Raw genomic sequence first — 26598 nt, 5'->3', positions numbered from 1 at the left:
TTCCGTTCTACCGATATTCACTGAAAATCTTCCGAAATTTCGGAAAAAATCTTCCGTTCTACAGATATTCACTGAAATTTACCAAAATTTGGAAATTTGTGAAAATCAACCAATTTTTTCGGAAATTCTACCGGATATTTTGACAATTTACGGAATTCGATCAAAATTCCCCGATATTCACAAAATATACGCCAAAGTTTTGGAAATATTTTGTGAAAATTATGAAATATTCAAATTTTGTGGGGAAATTTTGTAGAAGACACGAAAATATTGTGGGGAATTATTCCTCTCGAAATTATAGAGGGGAATTTTCTTCTCCGAAATTTTATCGATTTACATTTTCGCGGCATGGCATCACTGGTGTGATCCAAATTCTGACCAATCGGGCCCTAAATTTCCAATTTAAAACTGTGTATCTTCATGATGGCGATATACAATGTAAGGCAAGTTTAAGAGAGACAGAGGGCGTGCTAAACAGTCTAGAACCAAAAGATACTAAGTCAGTGGCGACATTCGTTTCCGTTAAAATTCGTATTCTAGTTTTCTTCTTTAGTCTATGTTTCCAGACAACCCAATCTTACTCAAGAGATGTATATAACCGGTGTCTATGGCGAATTTTTTTAGGGAGTAAAATTTATAAAAAATTAGTACTTTCTCTTTGAACCGAAATCGGAGACAATGTTTTTGGTAGTATTTTGCATTCAACTTGGCCAGGATCCAGGATAGTATAATGCAACGAGGGTTAATTGAATTGTTTGTTTGTTTGCAGAAACCACGTGCTGGGCCTCTCGTCTGGCATCGAAGAGACGGGCAGCGTCAAGTTTAGCATGGCCATGTGCCTGTTAGGTGCTTGGGCCATCGTCTTCCTTTGTCTATGCAAAGGTGTGAAGTCTTCTGGAAAGGTAAAACTAGATATTTGTTTAAGTATTATTCTACATATAACGTAGTGCTTTAAAATTGCTTAGAATTTTAAAAAAACTGTCACTTAACGTGAAAATGGATACATAGTTTACTTACTGGACTACTTATCTTTTAGATACTCTATACGGGTACTTCATCGCATAAAGCAATCACTTGAAAATCAATCAATCTCTAATAGGCATATGAAATAAATCACTTACTTTGTATGAACAACTACTTTACTGGATTCAAATGTTTAGGTAAATGTTGAACAAAGGGTTGGCTTTCACCTTTCAAGTTATTGACTATTCACTTAATTTAATTGTATGAATTAGAAGGAAGACAAATTTAAAATTTGATGTAAGTATATTTTGATGTTCAACATCTTTTGGCACGCCTGGGGGGAGTAAAACCGACTCTTGCGTTGCAAGCGTGGCAAGGTGGGACGACGCTCTTGCACTGAACGACGTGTGACGCTTCATGACTCTTTCCGCCTGGCCGCCAAAACACTGTGCGGTGTTACGATTCGCCTCCATTTTCACTAAAATTATTAATGGATCGATTCAAAACGATGATTTTTTTTTTTGGATTTGTGTATATTTTAATAATAATAAAATAATTATTTTGTAATCATAAATATAAAGACTTGTTTATTGTCGTTTTTACCTCCTTCAATTTCGGTGCTTCACATTACATGTCAGGTGTCCCGTGTGATATTTTTTCTTAATGTGTAATTATGTGAAAAATTAACAGGCAATTGAGGCCAAGAAAAGTGGAAAGGGAGGTGAGAAAAATATAGGACATTTGATAAGAATACACGGAGATTCCTCACAGTAAAAACCATTGATATAATATTTCAGTCCTGATAAATAAAGAAAAAGAAAACTAATGAGATGGACAACCAAAGAATATGGGTTAAGAAGTTGTCACAATGAGGCCGAAGTATAATACAATATTGAGGTCAAGTACTATTTGAATTTTAAATAGGGTAGAATGAGGATGTCAATTTTTCAATCGGGTAATATTAACCCAATTTGTAATCGACCAGTTGGGTCTTTTACACAGACTGTAAAATAGGGGGCCGGTCAGTCCGTAGATGGCCGCTAGGTCCGGGTAGACATCTGCTTTACCCTTGCTCGGGTCGGTAAAGGAATCTACTTTATCCCTTGCTCCGGTCGGTACAGGAATCTTCTTTATCCTTGCTCAGTTCGGGGCCGGAATCTGCTTTATCCTCGGTGCGGGAGGAGGCAGGCAGGGGCAGAAATCCAGGGGGGAGCCAAGTCAAAGAAGTATCCAAGTTCAGATCCAGAGAGAAGTGGTCGGAAAAGCGAGAGTAGAGTAGCGGGTGGCGGTCCAAGGCAGAGAGAGCGAGCTGAAGGCTGGCGCGCCGTATTTATTGTGCAATCCCCCTCTCCCGACTTTGGGGAGGGCGGGGTCGACGCGCTGCCTTCATTCGCGGGTTGTTGATGATCCGCGGGCTGTGACGTCCGCTAAGATTTAATTAGCGGAGGTCACAACCTTTAGAACTACTCTACTCTTTATGCTCTTTTAATCGATCCTAACCACTCCTCTCTGGCATTTTTATTTATTAATCATTTGTACATACATTCATTCAGTGTGGGGTCCCCGGCCCAACATATTCAGGGGAAATCGTAATTAATTTTCTTAATTCTAAATTAATACTAATTTTTATTAACTAATTATGTTTAGGAGAGTCCGGCCGTTTTATCAATGTATTTTATTTCGTAATATCTACGGCCAAACTCTCTCAAACTTAGTCTAAACATTTCAATAAATCATCAATTCAAAATATTGCCCCGTACAACGTTGCTTAGGGGCACGTTGATTGGTCCCAGGCGGACGCTTGGGCCGGCCGGGAGCCCGCGTTGAGGGGAAAGATGCGGGAGCGAGCGGGACTCGAGGTATCGAAGCCCCACGTAAGTTCTAAAACCAAGCCCCCGCTCGGTGCTTTGACCATTATGAAATAGAGGTGTGAATAACGGTTCTTTTCCGATACCTAATATAACAAATAACACCCCAACCCAATAACATAGTATCATACCTGTTATTTAATAACATAGTATTCCAAGAATTTGGATAAGCTTGTAGATACGTAATAACGAACGGCATCGTTATTCGTTGCTGGGGCCGAGCGGCTGAGTCGATAATGAAATGTTATATTCATATTAGGGCAGGAGAGGAGCATAAAATAAATAATGTTTATAATTTGATGATTTTTATTGCTTTGCACTTTTCTAGTGACAGTTAGGTTGCATATACATTATGAAGTACATAAAATTGTTGAATTAATTTTGAATAAATACCTCAAATAAAAAATATATATTTTTACCACTGGAGCGATTACAGAAATAAAAAATATTCTCTTTGATTGCTTGACATTCCTGCGCGAAAAAATTTCATTCCACATTAAAAATATCTTATCGCCGAATTTGAATATGGAGACACACAAAACTGATTAAATTGATATCTAGGCAATGAATCCAACGATATTTAATCATATATTTTTATCACATATTTTTAGGATTTAGCTATTAAAAAATTAACAACTTTTTTGTAGTTATTTAAAATATTGCATTATTCAAGTAACATGGCGATACTGAAAGTACCTATCTACCATTCTTGAACGTGCTGCAAATAAACCATATAGGTACTAACGAATTATTTAAAACTAATAAATATTGTGAAATTATACAAATTTATCAAATAAAATTTACTTGCGCACGCCGTAATTTGAACCCGCGACCTCCGAATTCGTAGCCAAGGATCGTAATCTCAATCTCAACGGCGAAACAATGAACAACTATTTTGTAGTTATTTAAAATATTGCATTATTCAAGTAACATGGCGATACTGAAAGTCCCTATCTACCATTCTTGAACGTGCTGCAAATAAACCATATAGGTACTAACGAATTATTTAAAACTAATAAATATTGTGAAATTATACAAATTTATCAAATAAAATTTACTTGCGCACGCCATAATTTGAACCCGCGACCTCCGAATTCGTAGCCAAGGATCGTAATCTCAATCTCAACGGCGAAACAATGAACAACTATTTTGTAGTTATTTAAAATATTGCATTATTCAAGTAACATGGCGATACTGAAAGTACCTATCTCCCATTCTTGAACTTGCCGCAAATATACCATATAATTATCAAACACTTCGTATATCTTCGGTGATCGGGAATTACCCAAATTACGTTCTTACCTTCTTAGAACTTGGAACTTCCAAGTTCCAAGAAGTTAACATTATTTCATAATTTTGTTATTCCGTTCCGTTCGTTATTCGTTATTCGAATTATTTAGTTATTCAGTTATTTTACAAGTCAACCGTTCCATGTCAGAACGGTCGACTTATAAAATAACGGGAAGTTATTCAATACTATGTTATGCGGTACTAGAGTAACAGGTATGCCATTATTTGAAGATACTATGTTATCCATACCTGTTAACGTTATATTAGGCACACCTCTATTATGAAATAGCGGCCGCCGCGAGCGGTACACACCGTCCGGTACACAATTAATATATTATTAGCAGTTGTATTGAGTCCCCGTTATAAGCTTTCAAAGAAGAGAATAAGATTACTGAATGTTGTTTAAAAAAGAGATATGTAATACAAATTATAAGGGGAGCGCGCTAATGAAGAAACAATTAAAATTAATAGGCGACTAAAGTGTGAAAATGTTTAATACAAGACAACCTATTTAAAATCGAGTACAAATCTCTCGACAAATAATTTAAGTAGCACTTAAAGAAATACTGAGTTTTTTTTTCATACCTATACCAGGTGTGTTTTTTATAATTTTTGAAGCATATTTTACGATTTTTTTTCCATAAAGGGAATTTAATATAATTACTTTTACATCTCGGAATCTGAACGGAGATTTTATTAAAAAATATAAAAATAAAAATATATACTTTTTGAAAGAACTTAAAAACTTAAAGTGTTCAAGGATGTTGAAATGTCAGTAGACATTCGGAAAACGGGGTTTTAATAGGCATTTTCTTGAAACCAACCAATACTGTGGACATTAAATGATGCAAAAAGTTTAAACGCGGGTAAGCCACCCAGTGAAGCAAACATTACTGGATAAAATATGTGTAAAATATTATACCAAATAAAAAATAATTTATAAAAAGTACCTCTATGTAATCTGTCTTCAAATGAGGAAGAAATGTAAAGATAATAAATAAGTTAAGGTGGGGAATGAAGGTGGGGGAGTCATGAAGGTGGGGGAGGCATGAAGGTGGGGAAGGCCTGAAGGTAGGGGAGGCACAAAGGTGAGGAAGGCATGAAGTTGGGGGAGGCATGAAGGTGGGTGAGGCATGAAGGTAGAGGATGCTTGAAGGTGAGGGAGGCATGAATGTGAGGGAGGCATGAAGGTAGGGGAGGTTGAAGGTGAGGGAGGTATGAAGGTGGGGGAGGCATGAAGGTAGGGAAGGCCTGAAGGTAGGGGAGGCACAAAGGTGAGGAAGGCATGAAGTTGGGGGAGGCATGAAGGTGGGTGAGGCACGAAGGTAGAGGATGCTTGAAGGTGAGGGAGGCATGAATGTGAGGGAGGCATGAAGGTAGGGGAGGTTTGAAGGTGAGGGAGGCATGAAGGTGGGGGAGGCATGATGGTGGGGGAGGTTTGAAGGTGAGGGAGGCATGAAGGTGGGGGAGGCATGAAGGTAGAGGATGCTTGAAGGTGAGGGAGGCATGAATGTGAGGGAGGCATGAAGGTAGGGGAGGTTTGAAGGTGAGGGAGGCATGAAGGTGGGGGAGGCATGAACGTGAGGGAGGCATGAAGGTAGGGGAGGTTTGAAGGTGAGGGAAGCATGAAGGTGGGGGAGGCATGAAAGTAGGGGAGGCTTAAAGGTGAGGGAGGCACGAAGTTGGGAGAGGCACGAAGTGGCGTAACTAATTGAAGTAACGCCAGAAAGTTAAATTATTAAAGAAAATAAATAACTTTGTACATACCACTAATCAAAATAATTACATTAAAATAAACCTGTTATAATTTTAAACAAAGTATTTTTAATTATTTATTTTATTTTAATATTACATTTAGTATTATACTGGACTATGACGGCAGGCATAGTCCAGTGGTAACGCATTGGACTGCCATTCCGAAGGTCGCGGGTTCGAACCCGGCGTGCGCAAATAAATTTTATTTGATTGATTTGTGTTATTTCACAATTAATTAATTAAAATAATATATAGTATATTTGCGGCACGTTCCAGAGTGGAAGATACTACCAGTATCGCCCTGGTGTAAGACCACCATTCAGAATTGAAACGTTGCTCCAAATGGCTTTAGCCGTGTTTAGTGACTAGATCTGAATAGCCAGGTACTTCCCCACCTTCCTCTTTCCCTTCCCCACTTACCTTCAGCCTCACAACATCCCCCAATTGGGGATGCCATAGTCTCACTGGCTCCAGACGGGAGCAGTTGGGACTCTTGTGAGGTATTCACTATAAAAATAAAATAAAAGTTACAATAGTGACGTATTGCCCATCTCACTAGGTGTGGAACGACTGTTTTGAAATGGCAATTTACATAGTGGTTGTTAACTAGGTTTTAGCCAATACAATATTTTGAAAATGCCAGATAAAATAAAATCAGAATTTTTTTGTTTTTTTTTTTTTTTTTTGTAATTATACAATTCAAGAGTGAATGTAGAAGGTGGAGGCGAAGCAATAATAATTTTAAGTAATTAATTAATAAAGTTACAATTTGACCAAAAGGCGTATTATACATATATACACAGTCTGTAGGCACAATTTTTAGTATGTTATGAAATAGTTCAATGTATATTTTTATTGGAGGTAATCAATGATTTTATTTTTAAATAAAGTTTTGATTTGTGTGTTTCTAATGTCAATAGGTAGAGAATTGAATAGCTTAATAGCATTGTATTTAAAGCTTTTTTGTCCATAAGAGGTTTGACAAACTGGGATGTTAAAAGATATGTATAAGTATGAATAACGTTTTTTTGTAACTTGTTACTTAACATTTACTTTACTGTAACTTTTGTAATCCAGTGTGTTTGTTATTCAGTGATGTGATAAATTGATAGTACAATGGTTGAATGTTCCAGGTGGTATATTTCACGGCCTTGTTTCCCTACGTCGTGTTGGTGCTGCTGTTTGTGCGCGGGGTAACCTTGCCCGGGGCTGGAGACGGTATTCTGTTCTACCTCACCCCTGACTGGACACAACTTGCCAACGCTCAGGTAAATATTATACCAACAAACTTTTCGTTTATATTACTTGAATTGTACTCAAACACAATCAAATCACATTGATCAGCCAGTCAAGCAATCGCTTAAAATTAATATTGCTTATTTATCATGTAGGTAAGCTCTTTCGTGCGAGCTTCTGAAGCTTGCATTGCACAGCCTAATTTAGTCAGAAATATAATATAGGGCTTTGTCTATTTCTCGACAATTCGATAATATTATCAATTTTGACATCACTGAAATTAATTATTTTTCTTCATTTAGCATAATTTATTTTTAAATATAATCAAAATACAACTAATCAATATTATTGTATCCTGTCCTACACTGTGTCCGAAAACCCGTAGTACAAGCGGGAAACTGGCAAATCTACATCACATGTACAGAGTCTACTCTTCGACGCATTTTAAAATTAAACCGTTGATATTAACCCCAAGAAGCCGATTTTTTTTCAAATTCGAATAAAGAAATTTCAATCTCTTATCAAAAAGTTAAACCACAAAATCTACTCCAAATGTGATTTAGATTCACCAGTCCTGCTCTTGTAATACGAGTTTCCCGACACAGTATACAGTAACATAGATAGTAAAAAAATATTCCAAAGCACTTTGCCTTGAACATAAATTGCACAACGAATGCACCCACCAAAATAACAAAAATCACGATAAGAGTAACATAAAAAGCTAGAGAATCAATAATTTATTATAGACGACACCAAAATACATAAAGTAGTTACAATATATTATATTATGCTCTTTTAGCCTAATTTAATCGTAGCGTAGTCGAAGCAGTCGATTAATAATATAGAAATGATTTGTCTGAAATAATGCTGAAATTATGTACCCATTTGTCTAACATTGGATTTGATCTCATTTTCTCTTTGATTTGTGTACAATATTTGCATCCTAGAGTTTGCATGAAAATTACTTGTGTTTTTTGTACAGTGTAATTCTCTTGTAAGGTTTATCAATGGATCGAAGATCTGGAATGGAAAACGCTTTTACTTTAACACTTGGGTTCCATAAATGCAGTTTTAAATCGTCTGTTTTCAAGGGAACGAATACATATATTTTATTAAACATGTGTCTCAAGTGGGAACCTTATAAGCGGGTTTTACTGTATAATGATTTCTAAAAATGCTTTTTTATATGCACGAAGTAAATCTCTGATTGTATTTCAGGTTTGGGGGGACGCGGCGGTTCAAATATTTTTTGCCTTGAGTCCTGCATGGGGTGGTCTCATAACACTGTCTTCTTATAACAAGTTTAGCAATAATTGCTACAAGTAGGTTTAGTTCTAAACTTCTTTCTTTAATTAACATTAATTTCTTAACTTTTACACTTTATTCAATTACTACTTAAAAATAATATGTAGACATTAAAACATCAAGTATAGTCACTTATGTACTCAAAACAATTCATTTGTAGTTATGAATATGTGAAAATCTAAATTAAATTGATGTATTTATTTTTAGGGACTCTTTGATCGTAGCCGTTTCAAATATAGCAACTTCTTTCTTCGCTGGTTTGGTAATATTCTCAGTCATTGGGTTTTTGGCACACGAACTAGATGTGGAAGTGGAAAAGGTTGTCGATCAAGGAGCGGGACTTGCTTTCATAGTATACCCGGAAGTGGTTACAAGACTTCCGGTGTCTCCAGTGTGGTCTCTGCTATTCTTTGTAATGTTACTGACCCTCGGGTTGGACTCGCAGGTGAGTTCACAATATTTACCTTAAATCATTAATATGAATAGTGCCACTTGCATATAAATGACAAGCATTCACCAAAGTATAATAATTTAAAATCCCAAAAATAAATTAGTTTAAAATAAATAATTACCTAACCAAATACCGTATAATATTAATAATACCTTCAACTTCTGACGATTCCCACACATTCTGATGGCAACCTACTACACTAGCGCCTCCTAGCGGCATGAGTTGTGCGCCTTGGTTTTCTATCATAAATATCAATGGATTTTATGTGAAATTATATTCTTTATTTTTCGTTAGTAAATTGCAGAAGTCGAAATAAAAAAAATAAAAAAATTAGATATCCCACATACGAGTACGACCTTACTGCCATTTTTGCTCATACATTAAAAATTATTAAAGAGTATATTAATTCTACCTTTGATTGTTTAGAAAGGTAATAAAATACTTACATTATTTTATTACATATTATTACATATACTTACATATTAAGATATCAATATACATATTTAATAATACGAATGTATAAATAAATTGTAATATATTGATATTATGGTGATTGGATAACTCAACAAAATGACAAAAACAAAAACTTGGTTAAATAGGTTACATGTAACTATTTAACCTACTTTTCATTTCATCACTTTTCATAACTTTATAGCTCTTTTGATAGGTGTGTTGAATTGTCATTTTGAGCCTAATATATCAATATAATTAATTTCTTCGATAATTCAAAACACATCCAAAATTCTGTTTCTCCTCAATATAATCTGGGCCTCTTAAGACCCGCATTAATAAATCCTTTCCTACAGCTCCTACCTTAATCCGCCTCACAAGGCTGCCCAACTGGGTGGAGACATAGCTCCCCTACCTTTACACTGTACATATAAGGGCACTCTTGTGAGGTGTCAAAAAATACAAAAATGTGTTTTGAACAATGTTCATTATTAGCATTATTTAGTTGGACAGCCTTGTGAGGCGGGTTAAGGTAGGGGCTGTAGGAAAGGATTTATTAATGCGGGTCTTAAGAGTCTTAAGAGATTTATAATATCAACTAGAACGCAGAATGCTATATGGAAATACCATAGCTTTGCTGAATTAACCTTAAAAAATTTATAATTATATTTTCACAGTTTAATCTACGTTTTAATATAATCAAGAACATTTTATTTGCTAGGATTTTTCGAAATCATTTCACCAATTTTAACCTGTCAACGTTTTTTGGCCTTGAATAACGATTTTATGTGTTGTTAAAACCTTTTAATATATTTTTTATCAACATACAAAAACGCCGCCACCAAACACTAAATAAATTAAATTTACCGACATTGAAACGAATGTCAAAGTCGACATGCTACACTAGCTCCCTCTAGCGGCTAGAGTTGTTGATATTGCCACTACTTCACGGGAGTTGGACGTATTATTATTATTATTATTATTACAGGGTACTTGACCTAACTAATATGAAATAAAATAGATGAATTAAAATAAATATTAAAGTAAACAAATTTAAAATATAAAGAAATATCCATTGTAAAAATGATAATTTTTGTATTAAAAATTTGTATAAATTTAAAAAAAAAAGTATGTGAGTAATTGAAATATGTTGTATTTTTCACAGTTCGCCCTGATGGAAACTGTAACAACGGCCATCTTGGACAGGTTTCCTAATTTGAGAGAGAAAAAGATTTGGGTGGTTCTTTCCGTCGCTATCTTCGGCTACTTCGGGGGACTCATCTTTACTACTAATGTAAGGATATATGTTTTTATATACGCCATAAACTCTTTGTGCCATTTTCTTTGTTTAACCTTATTCCTTTAACATTCCTTTAACATTATTTAATAAACTGCTTATTGCGGTTTAATTAGGCAATGAATCCACCTACATTTTACCGTCTATCCCATATTTTTTAATGCTATAAATTTGACAATTTGTGATCGCTCAAGACGTTTTGCAAATTTGTCATAATGCTAAAAATCGTTTGAGTGGTTAGCAGTAGTCCAGTCTCTTTAATAAACCTCACCAAAGATGTCATCAGGTGTTCTGCAATGTCTTTTTTAATGTGATACTGCACAAGTGTCCCAATTGCTCCTGACCGTCTGGAGCCGGTGAGACTACGGCATCCCCAATTGAGGGTATGTTGTGTGGCTGAAGGAGGAGGGGAAGGAGATGGTTGGGGAAGATGACGGTGGGGAAGTCTGCTGGTTTGATAACTTGATTCTGCAGGTATCTGAACCTTCTCCCCATCAAGGGAGGACATAGGCATCATAGATGATCGGGGTTTCTTTATTTTGTTAACATTTCCATCAACCATTGAGGCTTGCTACTATCTACCTTTGATGACAATATAATACTTCTGACTTGCCTACAAATACCTAGGCACCCAAATCTACCATTCACCAATAACTGCACAGCTGCCCAAATAATGGAAGGGAGATGTAGAATAATACTTATTTTTATTTTGTTAGTTTTGTTATTATTTGTATTATGCTACCATCATAAAAAGGGCATTGGCCTTGTTTAAAGGGTCTATGTTTTTGAAATAAAATGTGATTTGATGCAGTGCCTTCTCCATTTTCCACTCTTTTCCAGCTTCTCAGCAAGTCGATCTAAGAAATACTGATTAATCAATGTACATCTTTTCCAGAGTGGAATGTACTGGCTGCAACTGATGGACAAGTACGCGGCCAACTGGTCCGTGCTTCTAATTGCGATCAGCGAGTGCATTCTGATCTCCTGGCTCTACGGGGCCGAGAGGTTCTGCCAAGACATCCAGGACATGATAGGCCCGCAGTCTAGGACCTGGGTTTTCTTCTGGAGCTGGATGTGGAAGCTGGTCACGCCGTCAGCACTCCTGGTACCTATTTAAATAACGTCATGTTTTTAAGATGATTCGTTTTGGCTCTTTAGAAAAAAATACTCTTAATAGTCAATTTTAATCATAAAATTAGTACCTCCCCTTCAGAAGCATGCTTTGCTCTATTACTACAAATTGTGTGAAGTTTTCAAGTTTGAGCATGAATTATTGTTCATTGAATATTTGAAAATGACCATTAAATTATCATCTTCTGCTGTCTTTTGTGGCCAACTGAATAAATAAGCTATAAGTTCATAGAAATTTATTGAATTTTTAAAATTTTATATTATCTTTTAGTTCATTGTAATTCTTCGGGTAGACCCAGCTTTTCAGTCACTATGGTCTGCAGGTCACTCCTCCTATCTTCTCTAATTGTTTGCAGGTCACTCCTCTTCCTATTTCCTATTATTGTCTGCAGGTCACTCATCCTATTTCCTGTTATTGGCTGAGGTCACTCCTCCTCCTATTTCCTCTCTTCCTATTTCCTCTTATTGTGCATCTATATCTGCGAAAAATGTATTTTCTTCATCCATTCTACTAATTACCAATAATAATAATTATTATTTTACAACTCTAGATAATTTTGGTTCGTTTGACATCATGTTAGCATCTTTATACCTGTATGATACGAAACTTTCAGTTCATCCTCTTCTTTAACTGGGTTGAGTACAAGCCAGCTTCCTACGGCCAATACGTGTACCCGATGTGGGCTGACGCCGTTGGCTGGGTCATCGGGGTTCTGCCCGTGCTGGTCATCATCATCATGGCGATCATGCAGCTTTGCAATGGACCGCCTAACCTGACTTTCTATGAGGTAAACAATAATGCTAAACAACCCAACCTAATCTAACATACCGGGCTCCATTAGTGAGGTGACTTGACCTCATAAAGTATTGACAATAAAAAAAACAATCGGGGTTCTACTCCCTTTGATAGGAATAAATTTGAAAAAAAAAGGATTGAATATTAAGCACTGGATTTTTTCAGTCAATTGGTTACATTTTCCAGATATGTGATACCTTGTATCAACAATACATTTATTTTAATGCAAAAGGTTATTACAGTTGATTATTTCTATATGTCTACAGAAAGCCTGTGCACTAGTTCAACCCACCTCGGAATGGGATCCCTCCTGCCGGGGAGAGAGCTCCACCCAATCCTCGTACGACGCCATCCAGAACACCATCATCATGGTGAACGGCCGCCCCACCATCCGGGCCCGCGGCGCCTGAGGGCGGGACCCGGCCTGCCAGGAGCAAGAGCCGGGATTTTATCAGGTAAATATATAATCGACTTTAAAAAAAATATCTATCAATAGGCATATCTCCGAGAGCTCCGTTGTAATCTCTCCCTACATTCCATATCTAAGGGATACATCTAATAGAGAGGAAACTTTCAATCTCTTAAAGATGTTATTGATTTTCAAAGTCAGTGATACTAATGAAAGGTTTTTGCCATTTCAGACAAAGAACGGAATCTGCGATACGCCAATCACTAAAATGGTAGAAGCTAGTCCGTGCAAAGTTCCAGGACCGAGCATTTTAAAATCATCCAAAAATATGAAGGCCAAGAATGAAATCGTAGACGACAATGATCCAGCTTCAGAACCGCTGATCAAACGTAACGATGAAAGTTCTCACAAGTTGGGCAATGACTTAAAGAAACACGGAAATAAATCAAATGAAATGAAAAATAATGATTCTTTTTCAAGACCTCTTTTGCTTGAGAGTCCAGAATTCCAAAGGAAAGATTTTGGGGTATCAACCGACCAGTCTTTGGGAGGCATTCAAATGAAAGTAGCTGGGGAACACACTAAAGAAACTTGTCAACTAGTGCACAAAGAAAATCTCCAAAAAGTTGCCGAAATAAACCAGTTTAAAAATACCTGCATTTCGAGTTTTTCGTTATTAAGCGAACAATCGAAGACTAATATACTTGAGGAAACCATTAACAACAGTAGTAGTTATTTGACCAGCGCAAATGGTCATTTAAAAGACAAGGATACAATGCAAAGCGAAGGAATACCAAAATCACAAATTAAAAATTTATCAAAGCCTGCCGTGGTCGATGTGTCTAGCAAACAGAATGACATAAAAATTTCTATAGGTGGTCATTTTGTAAACCCAGTTCCAATAAATGTTGCGAAGGTTGAAATTGAGGAAGGCATTCTTCATGCAGCTCAGAAATTAGCCACTTTACCTCAGCAGAAAAATATGCAGAATGACATCTGCCCCAAAGCATCCGGAACGAGCAACCGAAGGTGTGTCGATGGAGCAACTATCTTCACCATAGCTAAAATGGGAGTTAAACAAGATGACTCTACCAAAGCTTGTCAGTCTATCGCCTCGCCTATATCCTCGTTTTCAGAGAAAAACGATATAATTTTAAGCAAATTGAATGACTCAAAAATACCCTCGAGTTCTGCAATAAGCCCGGTAGTCACTACGGCAGTGCCTATAAAACCGTTCCAAGCAAGTAATATAACAAAAATAAATCCTTCAAATATTATTTGTTCAACGCCAAAAACTTCCTATCAACATTCTCCGTACATATTTAAAGATGAAAAACCATCTAGCATAAATAAACCACCAGACAATATCGCGGGAAGCACTGGTAGAGATGTTCTGCAAAGTATTTTGGTGGTATCGGATACCTCCCCGTCTGATCTCACAAACAAAAAAGATAAAAGTAAGTCACCACATTTAGGCGAAATAAAATTGAACAGTGCAAATCAATCCCAAGAAAAAAAATCACCGGAAACAATTACGGACAAAAAAAATATTTCCAGTGAATTAAAATTATCCATATCTGCCATTAATTCCACTATGGCGAGTAAAAGTGATATTATTGAGGCACTTCCAGATGTGAAAAGTATGATTCTAACTGAGGATGAAGCTTCAATGAACAAAGAATCTCAACCATCAAATAGTAGTAAAACTTATGGTGATTCCAAATCTTCAAAGCCTATTTCAAGCATTCCATCTATTTTGTCAGATAAAAACCGATTTCCAGAAGCAGTGTCCGTTTCACCGAGAAAGAGCATAGATGATCAAGCAAAGAAGTCTGAAGAAATTGCAAAACACCCGCTCAAATCAGAACAATCTGACATCCGTAAACCAACCGAAGCCGCTAAACAAAGTGAAAAAATAACGAGTGCCAAAACAGAAGTAAAAAGTTTATTAGAAAAGTCGAAATTATCTGATAATATGAAAGTGAATGATTTTAAGTATAATACCAGTAATCAAATTTTAAATAAACAGACAACTAATCTTACCAACGTTACAAATACTGCTATTACAGATATTAAAATTGAGCCTATTACTTTATCTGCCTCGAATAAATTGATTACTGATTTGAAGAAAGTAGAACCGAGTATAAGTTTAATTAAATCAGAAAGTAAGCCTACGCACTCAGTTTCACTAAACGCCACAAGTAAATTGATTGATAGTAAGAAAGTTGAAACAACCATGTTGCCGAGTTTAGAAAAAAGTGTTAGCAAACCACTAATTTTACCAAATACTTCCAGCAAATTGATAGATGATAAAAATAAGGGACAACCAAAAAGTTTAACTAAAACAGAAAGTAAACCAGCGCAATCGGTTCCAGTAACAGCCCCTACTAAATTGATTGATAACAAGAAAGTTGATTCAACTGTGTCAACGAGTTTAGAAAATAAAAGTCTAGTTTCATCATATGCTTCCAGTAAATTGTTAGATGATCAAAAGAATGGAAAATCAAAAGATAACATTGTTTTAACTAAATGTGAAGTGAAACCAGCCCAATCGGTTCCATTAACAGTTACTAGCAAATTGATTTCTGATCCTAAGAAAACGGAAAACAGTGAAATTAAACATGTCGCTGAAGTGGATTTCAAACCAACAACTCCAGTTTTGTTAACTTCAACAAGTAAAACGAATGTCGACAAAATGAAGACCGAACCGAAAAGCGTAACCACAAATTTACCCAAAGCAGAAATAATATCACCACAGCCAGTTTCAATCAAAGTTACTAGTAAAGTGGTTGCAGATCCCAAGAAAGTGGAATCAGCTTTAGGAAAAACAGAAAAACAATCAATACCGACAAGTGAAACTAATAAACCCTCTGTTGATACAAAGAAAGGTGATTCAAGTAAAGTTGCCACAGCTTCTACAAAAATAGACATAAAAGCAACTGTCACCAGTAAATTGATTATCGAGCCGAAGAAAATTGATGTTATTTCAAATTTAGCAAAGTCTGAACCGAAGCCAGTTGTGTCGAGTGGAACTGGTAAAATGATTACCGATTCCAAAAAAGGCGAATCAAACAATGTTGCCGCGAATTCGTTTAAACCAGAAATTAAACCAACACCTTTCATTTCGCCAGCTACCAGTAAATCGATAACCGATCATAAGAAATTATCAAGCGGTGTTACCACAAATCTACCAAAAGCAGAAAGCAAGGCAAAACAAGAAATTCCGCCGACTGCAGCTGTTAAACTGATTCTGGATCAAAATAAAGGAGAACCAATTGTAATTATTACAGATTCAGCTAAGGCGGGTTATAAAAGCGACCATAGAGTTGCACACAGTTCTGCTAAAACGATTTCCGAGGAAAAGAAAGCGGGTTCAAGTGAGCTTCAAAATATTGCCACATCAAATCAGTCCGATAAATCTGCTTTGAATAAATCTTCTTCAAATGTCGATACCGAAAAACCTTCAGAAAACACTAAAAAAACATCAGTAACAAAAAGTGTTGTTAAGTTAAAGTAACTGAAATTAAATTTATATGCTGTGAAGTTGTTAATATTATTTATTTTACAAATATGGCACCGATAATGGATTATGTTGAATTTACGTTTCCGAAAAATACGCGATATTAATTGTAACATACAATAATGACGTTAATTAAGAAAATTATAGCGTGTCGTAAAAACTAGGACATTATTTTTAATTCGTTGTGATATTTAGGTGTACATTTAACAGAGCTCATGACCATTTGTTACTTTTGTGTTATATGTAACTTGTATAATATATGGTTTAATTTATTTATAAACATATTATGTAGAAGTAATTGTCTTTGTGTGAACCATATTGTGAATAATGTTGACTACCTTCTCAGAAAATATATTACATACCTTCTATCAAGTATGCATACACCAGTGGTTCTTAAAGAACATTTCATTTCCCATAATAGGGTATTTTCACTGGTTTTTTTTAAATCTTGGATAAAATTACCATAATTTTGTTGAATAAATTTTCCGTAACTGTTTAAAATGTGACATTTTCAATTTGCCGCCAAAACATGTTCGTTTTTAATTGAAAATTCGGCAGCGTAGATATCACGCCGGGTGACATTGGTTACTTAATGACGTGGTTGACTTTCAAGACATTGGCGTTTTCCATGTCATAATGAAATTGTAGAGGGTGGAACTGTTTCGGAATGTGTGGTATTAGATCATTTTTCAGACCCTTAATTATGAATGAAAATATTAAAATTAATATTTTCAGTACGATAATCGTGATCAGAGAAATAAAATTTAAATCTTCCACACATTTTTAACGGTATTCATTATAGTTTGCACAAATATCCCAATATGTCAACACAAGAAGTTGCTATCTACAAAAAAAATCTTATTACTTTACAGAATGAATGAATGACTGGAATATTCTGGAATAGTTCCTTAGTATTTTATTATATTGTACAAAAGGGGGAAACAGCTCCAAGGTTATTTATTAATCTATCTTATTATGGAAAAAAAATTCTTAAATATTTATTTTTTAGCCTATTAAGGTAATACCTAATATGGTAATACCTAGGAGGTACTTGCCTACTATTTTTGATTAACTGGAGATTAGTTACACTGTATGTAATGTTATAGTACTGCATTTTATAATTATGTGTTAAACAAATAAATAGAAGTAAAAAATTGTTAACGATGCGATAAAGCTATACTATAAATAGTAGAGGGACTTGAACAATTCAGGTAGATATTTTAAAAACCTTTGGAGCCAATGGGCCGGTGTGCGAAGAACCGCACAGATTACCTACCCCAGAGTAGCCCCCCACACTACCCGTACCCGTAAGACCTCTGTGTAGAATGATATCCACATATTTATCATTAGTCGGAGAGAATATTTATATTAGATGGTTGATGTTCGATGTAATTACAATAGTGACTGTTAAATTAGCTGTGATCGGTAGTTTGTAAAATGGAAAGATAAGAGAATGTTGCCATGGAAATGAGTCGATATTGCCTTGGAAATTGCACTATACATTCGAATATTTTTATACCCTTTACAATATCGTTTATCTGAAGAATCTTTGAATGGTCTAGTGCAGCTTTCACAACGAAGTTGTATGTAATTCTATCGGGATGTGATAATAGCCGGATTGGTTTGCCCTACTAGTAAAGTAAGTGAATACATTTGATGTAAGCCGTAGTTAAAGACTGTATAATAGTAATAAATATTTAATTTTAAATAAAATATTTGTGTACACCCCTGATCCTTTACTGGTTGCCTGCATGCGTAATTTATTAATTATTTCAATAAACATTTCATTATACTTAATAATATGATACTATTATAGCGAAGTAGAAACTAAAATTAGGCCCGTGGAATTAAATGAATATGTAACTCTTCTGTTACCCCGAAAGAAATATACATTATTTTCACTGTTAAATTAATCGATCTTTATAAGGCGGTCTTCCCGTACGAACCAAGTTTCCTGTTTTCACACGTTAAGTTTTCATTGTTAACAGCGTTTGAAAAATAATGTTTTTTATTTTTATTTCGACTAAACATGTTTGTATTGTACAAGAGAATGAATTGTTTAATGTCATCCACGCTACTTCACCTGTGTTATGGAGGTCATTTTACATAATATTACTTGATAGATATTTCTATTGCACATCTGAAACTGAAAACATGTATTAAGAATTGTGGACATGTCGTAATGTTTGAAACATTATTTTTTTTCAGAAAACACAACACACTTCTAAAAAAACACCATTAGGTTAATAATGGTTTTTGTTGTATTTTTTTATTGCCAGCTGTCAAGTGAATAAAAATGGAAAGTTTCAAGAAAAAAAATCCTTAAAGAAGCCTAAAAACAGAGTTTGCTTTTATCTGTTGGATTGTCGTAAAATAAACAATTGCTGAAAATATTCCGTGAAAACAGTTGAAACAGAATGTTTATCAGAAAACTGAATCACGTAAACATCAAACGGGTTAATTTTTTTGCTATAAATTTGGTTATTAGACGGCAAGTAGCATAAACAGTATTTATATCGGAATCATAATGAATAAAACAAACAAACTCTGTAAATTTTCTAGAAGGCGATATTATTTAATCTATAAGAATTATGAAAAAGAAATTACCTCGGCCAGGGAAAGGTTAAAAAAAAAGAAATGGGTTTTCGGGAAAGTAAAACTGATAGGCATAACAAAATATTTTCATATTACAGTAATGAAATGTATATGTACCTTTGGTGCCAGAGTGAATGTTGTTAAAGTTGTTGGAATCGGACTTATATTCATAATAATATTGGGGAATTTCTTATGATTGCGAGCTTTTAGGCAAGATTATACATTATAGATATTATTGTATTGAATGCACATAGGAACGTTATAATGTTTGATAAATTATTTAAAAAATATATTCTATTGAAGACACTGTTAGATAATAATATTGAAGTTGGAATACAATCTTTTACCCCTAAGAAGTACTTACAATATTGTGCTATTCATTTTAAAATTACCAAAATGTTGTTTACTTTTTCAATTTCATTATTTGTATACCCTCATCAATAAATTTCGTTAGAAATAGAAATTGTAATGTTTGTGTTTCGTTAAATTTTAGCTGTAGATTATTTCAATGTGCCAAAAATGTTTATTTGTAGGTATTTACTAAACATGTTGTTCATAGAGAATGTCCGCAGTTGGGCAATAGTACTAACACAATATTATCGTCAATTATACCCTCACGTTATGAGAATGACTCGTATTATTATTTTACTGGTGTTATGAATTGATGCAATGATTTGAAAAATCCTTCTCGTGCTAATTGTGGTTCAACCAGCGTGCTAATTGAAGATGTGTAGAATTTCTGATTAGAAACCCTATTTGATTATTTTTATTATGAATCGCATTTATGACTGTAAATAATAAATATCAGATGAATATAAATATATATTTTCGTGAAATAACTATATCCTTCGAAATGAATAAATTAATAGGTATTTTATTTACATATTATAATGTTACAGATTGCATTTATGTGACCAGTGGTGTCCTTCAGTTTTCGTAACAACCGGTTTCCAAAAAAAAAATCTGAACTTCATATGGATAATCGAGATCCGTTTGAGATTCAAGTATATGATAAGTACTAGTTATCTTGAAGTATGCATCTCACCTTGAATACTCCATCCCCAATCGCTCAAAAAAACATTGCTAGGAACTAAATGCTAGTTTATTAAAATTTGGGAAAATGGTTTCTGGAAACCATTGGAAACCTGCTGGATGACAGCACTGCATATGACATATATTATATTTTAATGTAATGCACGCATAAATACATAAATCCTGGCGAATTAAAATATTATATTATATTGTTCAGTTACAAAATTAAAACGTTTAAGTATCTTCTGTCTTTGTTGCTATTGAATTAATAATGCAAACAGTATTTTCAGTACCCACGCACAACTGACCCATTTATCTGTCCTAACCATATTATTTAGGGTCAGTTGTTTGACCGACCGTCACATTTTGACATCCTCACAGATTGTCCTCACACGTCTGACCCCTTGATTCTTTTTTTTTAATCAGCCAGTGAGCCGTCAAACATGATGCTACGTATACATACACGAGCCGAACTGCCGAGCTGAATCTCAACTTACGTGAAAGGAAATAAGCAACCGCAAATGGCGCGAATCGCCGGTTCAAGTTGCTTCGTTCATTTCCCGTAATTCGTGGCTATGCTCCAATCTCGGTTCGCAAATGTATACCTACCATTACGGTCTTCAAAATTTAACAAAACGCTTTCGAAAAATCAGCGGGAACATTTCTAATGTGAAAATGTTAAAAAATAGCACTGATCTTCTTATTGTTGTCAATTTGAGACGACTTCAAATGTGACGGTTGATCAAATAAATTATAAACCTATATAACCAGTTTAACTGTATAAAATGTTTAAATCGTTGTCTATCTGAAGTATAGATAATATTGTATTGTAAATTCCAATACACACAGTATATAGTACATGTAATAATAATAGTACATCCTTTTGATTTCAGTAAACAATGTGAAATTTGTAAAAAAAAGCAATGGAAATAATGTTGTTCATCATAAAATATTTATATCTATCTTCATAGACAAAAATGACCTGATGTAGGGCTATATAGCAATTATTGTTGTGGGTTAGATTAATTTGGTACATAATCAACCATTGAAGTTGGAATGTGTAAAGTAAGTACCTAGTAGCATAAAAAGCATTTTGGCCCGTCGTCCCACTGCCTCGGTATTGCTAAAATCGACAAAAACTCAAACAGCGGGTTCAGACGTTTCAATTTTAGTTGATCATTTGAAGGCATATTGACAAGTGTGCACCTTCTTTCAACAAATTTGAAAGGGTTTTTTCAAAAAATATATTTGTCCTTCATAAAGTTGATCAAGTTTTTAGTTAGCAATCTTGTTATTCCGAGCCAGTGGGACAACGAGCTTATTTACAGTTTTGAAAACCTTTAGGTTGGGGTGTTTCAAACTTCATCGTCCTTGACAGCCTATCAAAATTTCAACAAAACTGAAACGGGCTGAGAATCGGCGTTTAAAAGGGACCGTTCAAATGAAAAAAAAATTGAAAATGAGTTGATATTCGATAAGATGGAAGAAACCCTAACATTGCAGAAAAAAAATACAAAAATTTGTCTGCAAACTCGCGTGTTTTGTAAAATTATTTATATAAAAACGAAAATTCATTGAATTAAGCACATTCCTTGTTAAAACATTTTTTAACTAGTAAATTATTTTACTTTTATCTAGTGTCATTTTTAGGCGGTTTCAAAATAATCAAAAGAAAAGGGAAAAGAAAATGAAAGAAAAAAGTCATATAGATTTAGACGATAAGTACATAATATGAAGCCTAGGTACAAATGATTAATTTTGTGAAATGAAAATTCTTTCGGCGATTATGTTGAAAATATTATTTTATTGTGATCTACTTGTAAATCAATATCTATGGGCATTTTAACATTATATTTGTAAATTAATGTACCCATGTAAAGTTGTACATCTCAATTCAATGTAAGTTCCATAAAAAAAAAACAACTTGGAAACAATCTTTTTTTTAATACATTTTTATAAATTATAAACTAATCGGTACATCACTGTAACCTTTTCAAATTATGTCGCTGGTAGGTACTTTTCCGGGTATCTCCTCATCTAGTGTCAACATACAATTATTATTTCTCTAATTTCTATAAACGATATTTGATAAACCTCACAAGAAAATTTGCGCCAAGAAATTAAAAAATCCAATACATAGTAGCAATATCTTCTTGGTCATACTCATAAAATTTTTGGTGACCGGATAACTCATCAAAATGACAATCTAACACACCTTTAAATAATGATATAAAGTCATTAAAAACAAAAAAAATAAGTTAAACTAGTTAACCCAGTTTTTGTTTGGTCACTATTACCACATAGGTAACTATTTAACCTAGTTTTTGTTTAATCACTATTACCACATAGGCAAATATTTAAGTACACTATCACCAGATAGGTAACTCTTTAACCTAGTTTTTGTTTCACGTTTAATGAGTTGAGATCACTTTTTAAAGGTGTGTTTAATTGTCATTTTGATGAGTTATCATGGAACCAAAATTTTTACTAGTGGCTATACAGGTTATACGGGGGTAAAGTGCGCTAACTTCGGGAGGTGATGATACATGATGGTAGAAAAAAATATAAATAACTTTTTTAATGATAAAGAAATTTCAATGTTTATTTTCCCATACAATTTTTTTTCCATAGAAGAATATTTATTTTCCCCTAAAAACAATTCTACTTTTTTACCTAAAAACTACCTTAAAACATTGGAATTTCGAGAAAAGTATATATATTTTTTTTTTTACTTCTAAAATCATGTAGAATCACCCTCCGAAGTTAGCGCACTTTACCCCTGGATATCCTGTATATATCAGATGTGATCAAATTAAAAGTCGAAAATTATAATATTACTGAAATTTTTCAAAATAAATAGCTTTGAGATGAAGTGTACCTACACATGTTCTGTTTTCATTTAAAGTCACATATCGTTCCCTTTATCAAATATTTCATTGAAAAATAATTAAACCCTGTTTAAGATAGTCTGTAAAAAATATTTGATATACTGTTTGAGGAAATAAATAGTATATTTTTGTGTCGTTGTTCTATTACCAGCATAGTTTTCATTTATGATTCCCTACTCTTTCCCCAAACTGACGAGCGAAACAGCTGATATTTAGCTGATGGCATGGTAAGAAAGGTTAACCTACAAAGTTAAAGTTTACATTTATTCCATATTTTTATGGACTCGAAATATTATCAATTAGCCAATCGATTATTGGTTTGTGCTACAGACCACTTTGAGACAATTTTTTTTGTCTATAGTTTAATACAGGTTGAATTTATATTTCCAATTACAGAAAACCAAAACCTATAAAAAAGGAAAATTAACTATGTATGTGGATTAGTCATCGAACTACGGTAGTGGATAGTCGTGCTCTGTGTTTGACGAATTGCCTACCTGCTGTCGCGGACTTCCTACAGATAAGAAATTATTGTTACATTTTTGTTTTCTATTATTTGTTTGTTATATTTAGGTTTTGATAAATTCGTGTGTACAGTCAATCAAATAGACTGTATTATTGTTTTTTTTGTTAATTAATTTATAAATATGGAGGAAGATGAAGATCGACCTCCTGACCCCGAGTCCATATTTAATATTGGAGATGAGTATGAATCGGATGTTTCTATAATACTCCCTTCCAGAAAACGAAGACCATCGCTCTGTCTTAATGTACCTCCCAAAATTAAACCTTCGCAATCCGATGAAACCTCAAACCCTAAGGAAATTCGTAAGGATACCATATTATCAGAATCTAAAAATACTGAACTAAGTTATTCCCCATCCTCCTCGGCTCCATTCATTGTCAATGTCCAAAGTACTGAACAAGGAAAAATTATTCATCCTCTGGATTTCGGGAAATTCATTTTTAGTTCAAAAAACAATAACCTTGGCATAGTTAACGGATCTATTAAGCCGGAAGGCCGCTATAAGTTATCCCTAGAATTTAAATCCGCAAACTTTGCAAATGAATATGTCCAAAAAATTGATACGCTTTCACACCACAAATTTAAAGCTTATATTCCAACTTACAACCTTACTAGAATGGGCCGAGTGAGAGGTATACCAACCGATCTCTCAGAATCTGAAATTGTTGATGCACTTAATGATTCTCAAGTGACCCCTAAGGTTTTAAAAGCACGTAGATTAAATTACAAAGATACATCTAATGGAACCACTACATGGAAACCCTCACAATCGGTTGTTATTACTTTTGAAGGCCAAACTTTGCCATCTCGGGTATTTATTTATTACAACGCACTCCCTGTGGAAGTATATAAATTCCCGACGATACAGTGTTTTAACTGCTGCCGTTTCGGACACTCTAAACCCATATGTCGTTCCCCTCCACGTTGTTTTCATTGCGGAGAGGACCACCCCTTTGATCTTTGCCAAAAATCATCGAATGATCCACGTTGCATTAACTGCAAGGGAAATCATACAGCGGTTAGTGTGGCCTGTCCAGAATTGACCAGACAAAGGAATATTAAACAATCAATGGCTTCAGACAACATTTCCTATTTCCAGGCATCAAAATTATTCCCACCTGCAATAAAATCGTTTGCAGAGGTAACATCTACCTCAATTCCTTGCAATCTATCTTACTCTAAATCTCCTCCATCATCTTCTCACAGGGAAACAATTTTTATACCACTAAAACCAAAACCAAAATTTATTGCTTCTATTGATAAAAATCAACATAATGATATTTTGTTTAACCCAAATGGGAATTATAAATCTCAGACACTCAATGGGAGTGCTTTAAATAGTTCCCAATCTTCCCCTAATTTAGGGAAAGTGGTGAATGAAAATTCTGCTTTCATTCAGACTTTAATTACCCTCTTAATTTCTATTCTTTCAAACAACAATAATATACCGTCCAACGCTGCCGATTGCATTAAATCTTTATTATCCTGTCTTCCTAATGTCTCCGAAACTGAACAGAATTCTTCAGTGGAATATCAGAAGTCTAATCTGTAATAAATTTGAACTTGTAAAATTTCTCGATGAACATGAAATTTCAGTTGCCGCTATTTCTGAAACGTGGTTTAAACCCTCTTATCTATTTAAGATTTCGGGATATAATTGTCTTAGACATGATAGACTGGATGGTAAAGGTGGCGCTGCCTTAATCATCCATGACTCTATCCCTTTCAAACCAATCATGTTTCATACTCTCTCTAACAATTTTCAGATAGTAGCAGCTGTTGTATGTGATATTACAATACTATCAATATATGTCCCTCCCTCCACTATTTTTGATGAAAACGAATGGTCATCATTTATGTCTCAGATCCGTCCCCCGTATATGTTACTGGGCGACTTTAACGCTCATTCTACCTCTTGGGGTAGTGAATTAACGAATCGTTCTGGCCGTAATCTTTTAGATTTTATTGATTCCCATAATTTATGTATTTTAAACGACGGATCTCCAACCCGATTCACCCCCCCTCAACAAAGGAAAAGTGTTGTTGATTTATCTCTCTGTTCATCTTCGGTGATACGTAAATGTTCTTGGAACATACTTAAAGACCCCCTTTCCAGTGATCATTTCCCTATTATAATCCTCTTTCACTATCTAACCACCTCGCATTCCTTTACAATTAACAATAATTTTAAATTTAAAACGAAAGATGCGAACTGGAGATTTTTTTCTTCTGTATTAGACTCTCTTGTTCACTCTGTAAAATCTTCTCTTGGGAACATCAGAACACAATGTGAATTATTTCCTAGTATAGTTATAAAAGCAGCAGAAAAATCCATTCCAAAGCGTAAAGTTAACATTAAAACTAAACATTCGACTCCGTGGTGGGACGAAGAATGCACTCGTGCTGTTAACTCTAGAAAAGAAGCAGTTTCCATTTACCGCAAATGCATGTCTTTTGAAAATTTCCTATCAGTGAAACGCGTCCAATCAGAAACTAAACGTATTTTGAAAAATAAAAAGCGGTCTGGATGGCGAAAATTTTGTGAAAACTTGTCTCCTGAAACTCCCCAGTCTTCTGTTTGGACTAATTTAAAAAAATTCGGTTCGTCATATGCTCCGGAGCGTACCAAACATATTCCGGAGGAAATTATTATAGGTTTTGCTGATAAGATTGCCCCTCCTTCAGTTGCCAGATGTGAAGAAATGCCCTCTTTTATTTCATATCCATCTCACTCTAACTGGCTAGACTCTCCTTTCTTAGTTAGTGAACTAAAACGAGTAATTAAATCTCTTTCTGACTCTTCTCCTGGTCCTGATGGAATATTATATAGCTTTTTAAAGCATTCTCCGACATGTCGGTTGAATATTTCTTATCCTTAATTAATAACATGTTTGAAACAGGATTCATTCCGGATGTCTGGAAAGTTCAAAAAATCCTCCCGGTTTTAAAACCAGGGAAAAATCCGTCCGAAGTCTCACCCTATCGTCCTATTGCTCTTTCGTCGTGTTTAATTAAAGTAGTGGAACATTTGATAAAGAACAGATTAGAATGGTTTGAAAATCACAGTATTATCCCTCCTAATCAAT

The 26598-nt window shown here is 34.6% G+C and overlaps 1 protein-coding gene across 1 annotated transcript in view; it reads left to right on the top strand.

The window, feature by feature from the left end:
• GlyT (Glycine transporter) overlaps window positions 1-21389 on the top strand; it is a 63197-nt gene extending 41808 nt beyond the window's left edge. Inside the window, exons 5-13 of the mRNA XM_089631813.1 lie at window positions 770-902; window positions 7010-7144; window positions 8331-8434; window positions 8625-8862; window positions 10484-10612; window positions 11511-11720; window positions 12361-12534; window positions 12809-12997; window positions 13184-21389. Of these exons, the coding sequence (XP_089487939.1) occupies window positions 770-902; window positions 7010-7144; window positions 8331-8434; window positions 8625-8862; window positions 10484-10612; window positions 11511-11720; window positions 12361-12534; window positions 12809-12952 (1267 nt within the window). The 3' untranslated portion in view covers window positions 12953-12997; window positions 13184-21389. The remainder of the gene's footprint in view (window positions 1-769; window positions 903-7009; window positions 7145-8330; window positions 8435-8624; window positions 8863-10483; window positions 10613-11510; window positions 11721-12360; window positions 12535-12808; window positions 12998-13183) is intronic.
• The last annotated feature ends 5209 nt before the right edge of the window (window positions 21390-26598 follow it).

Source organism: Hesperophylax consimilis, chromosome 5 (genome assembly GCF_061612785.1).
Source record: "Hesperophylax consimilis isolate HC1 chromosome 5, BYU_Hcon_1.0, whole genome shotgun sequence".
Classification (NCBI taxonomy): domain Eukaryota; kingdom Metazoa; phylum Arthropoda; class Insecta; order Trichoptera; family Limnephilidae; genus Hesperophylax; species Hesperophylax consimilis.
This window is presented reverse-complemented; position numbering and strand designations above follow the sequence as displayed.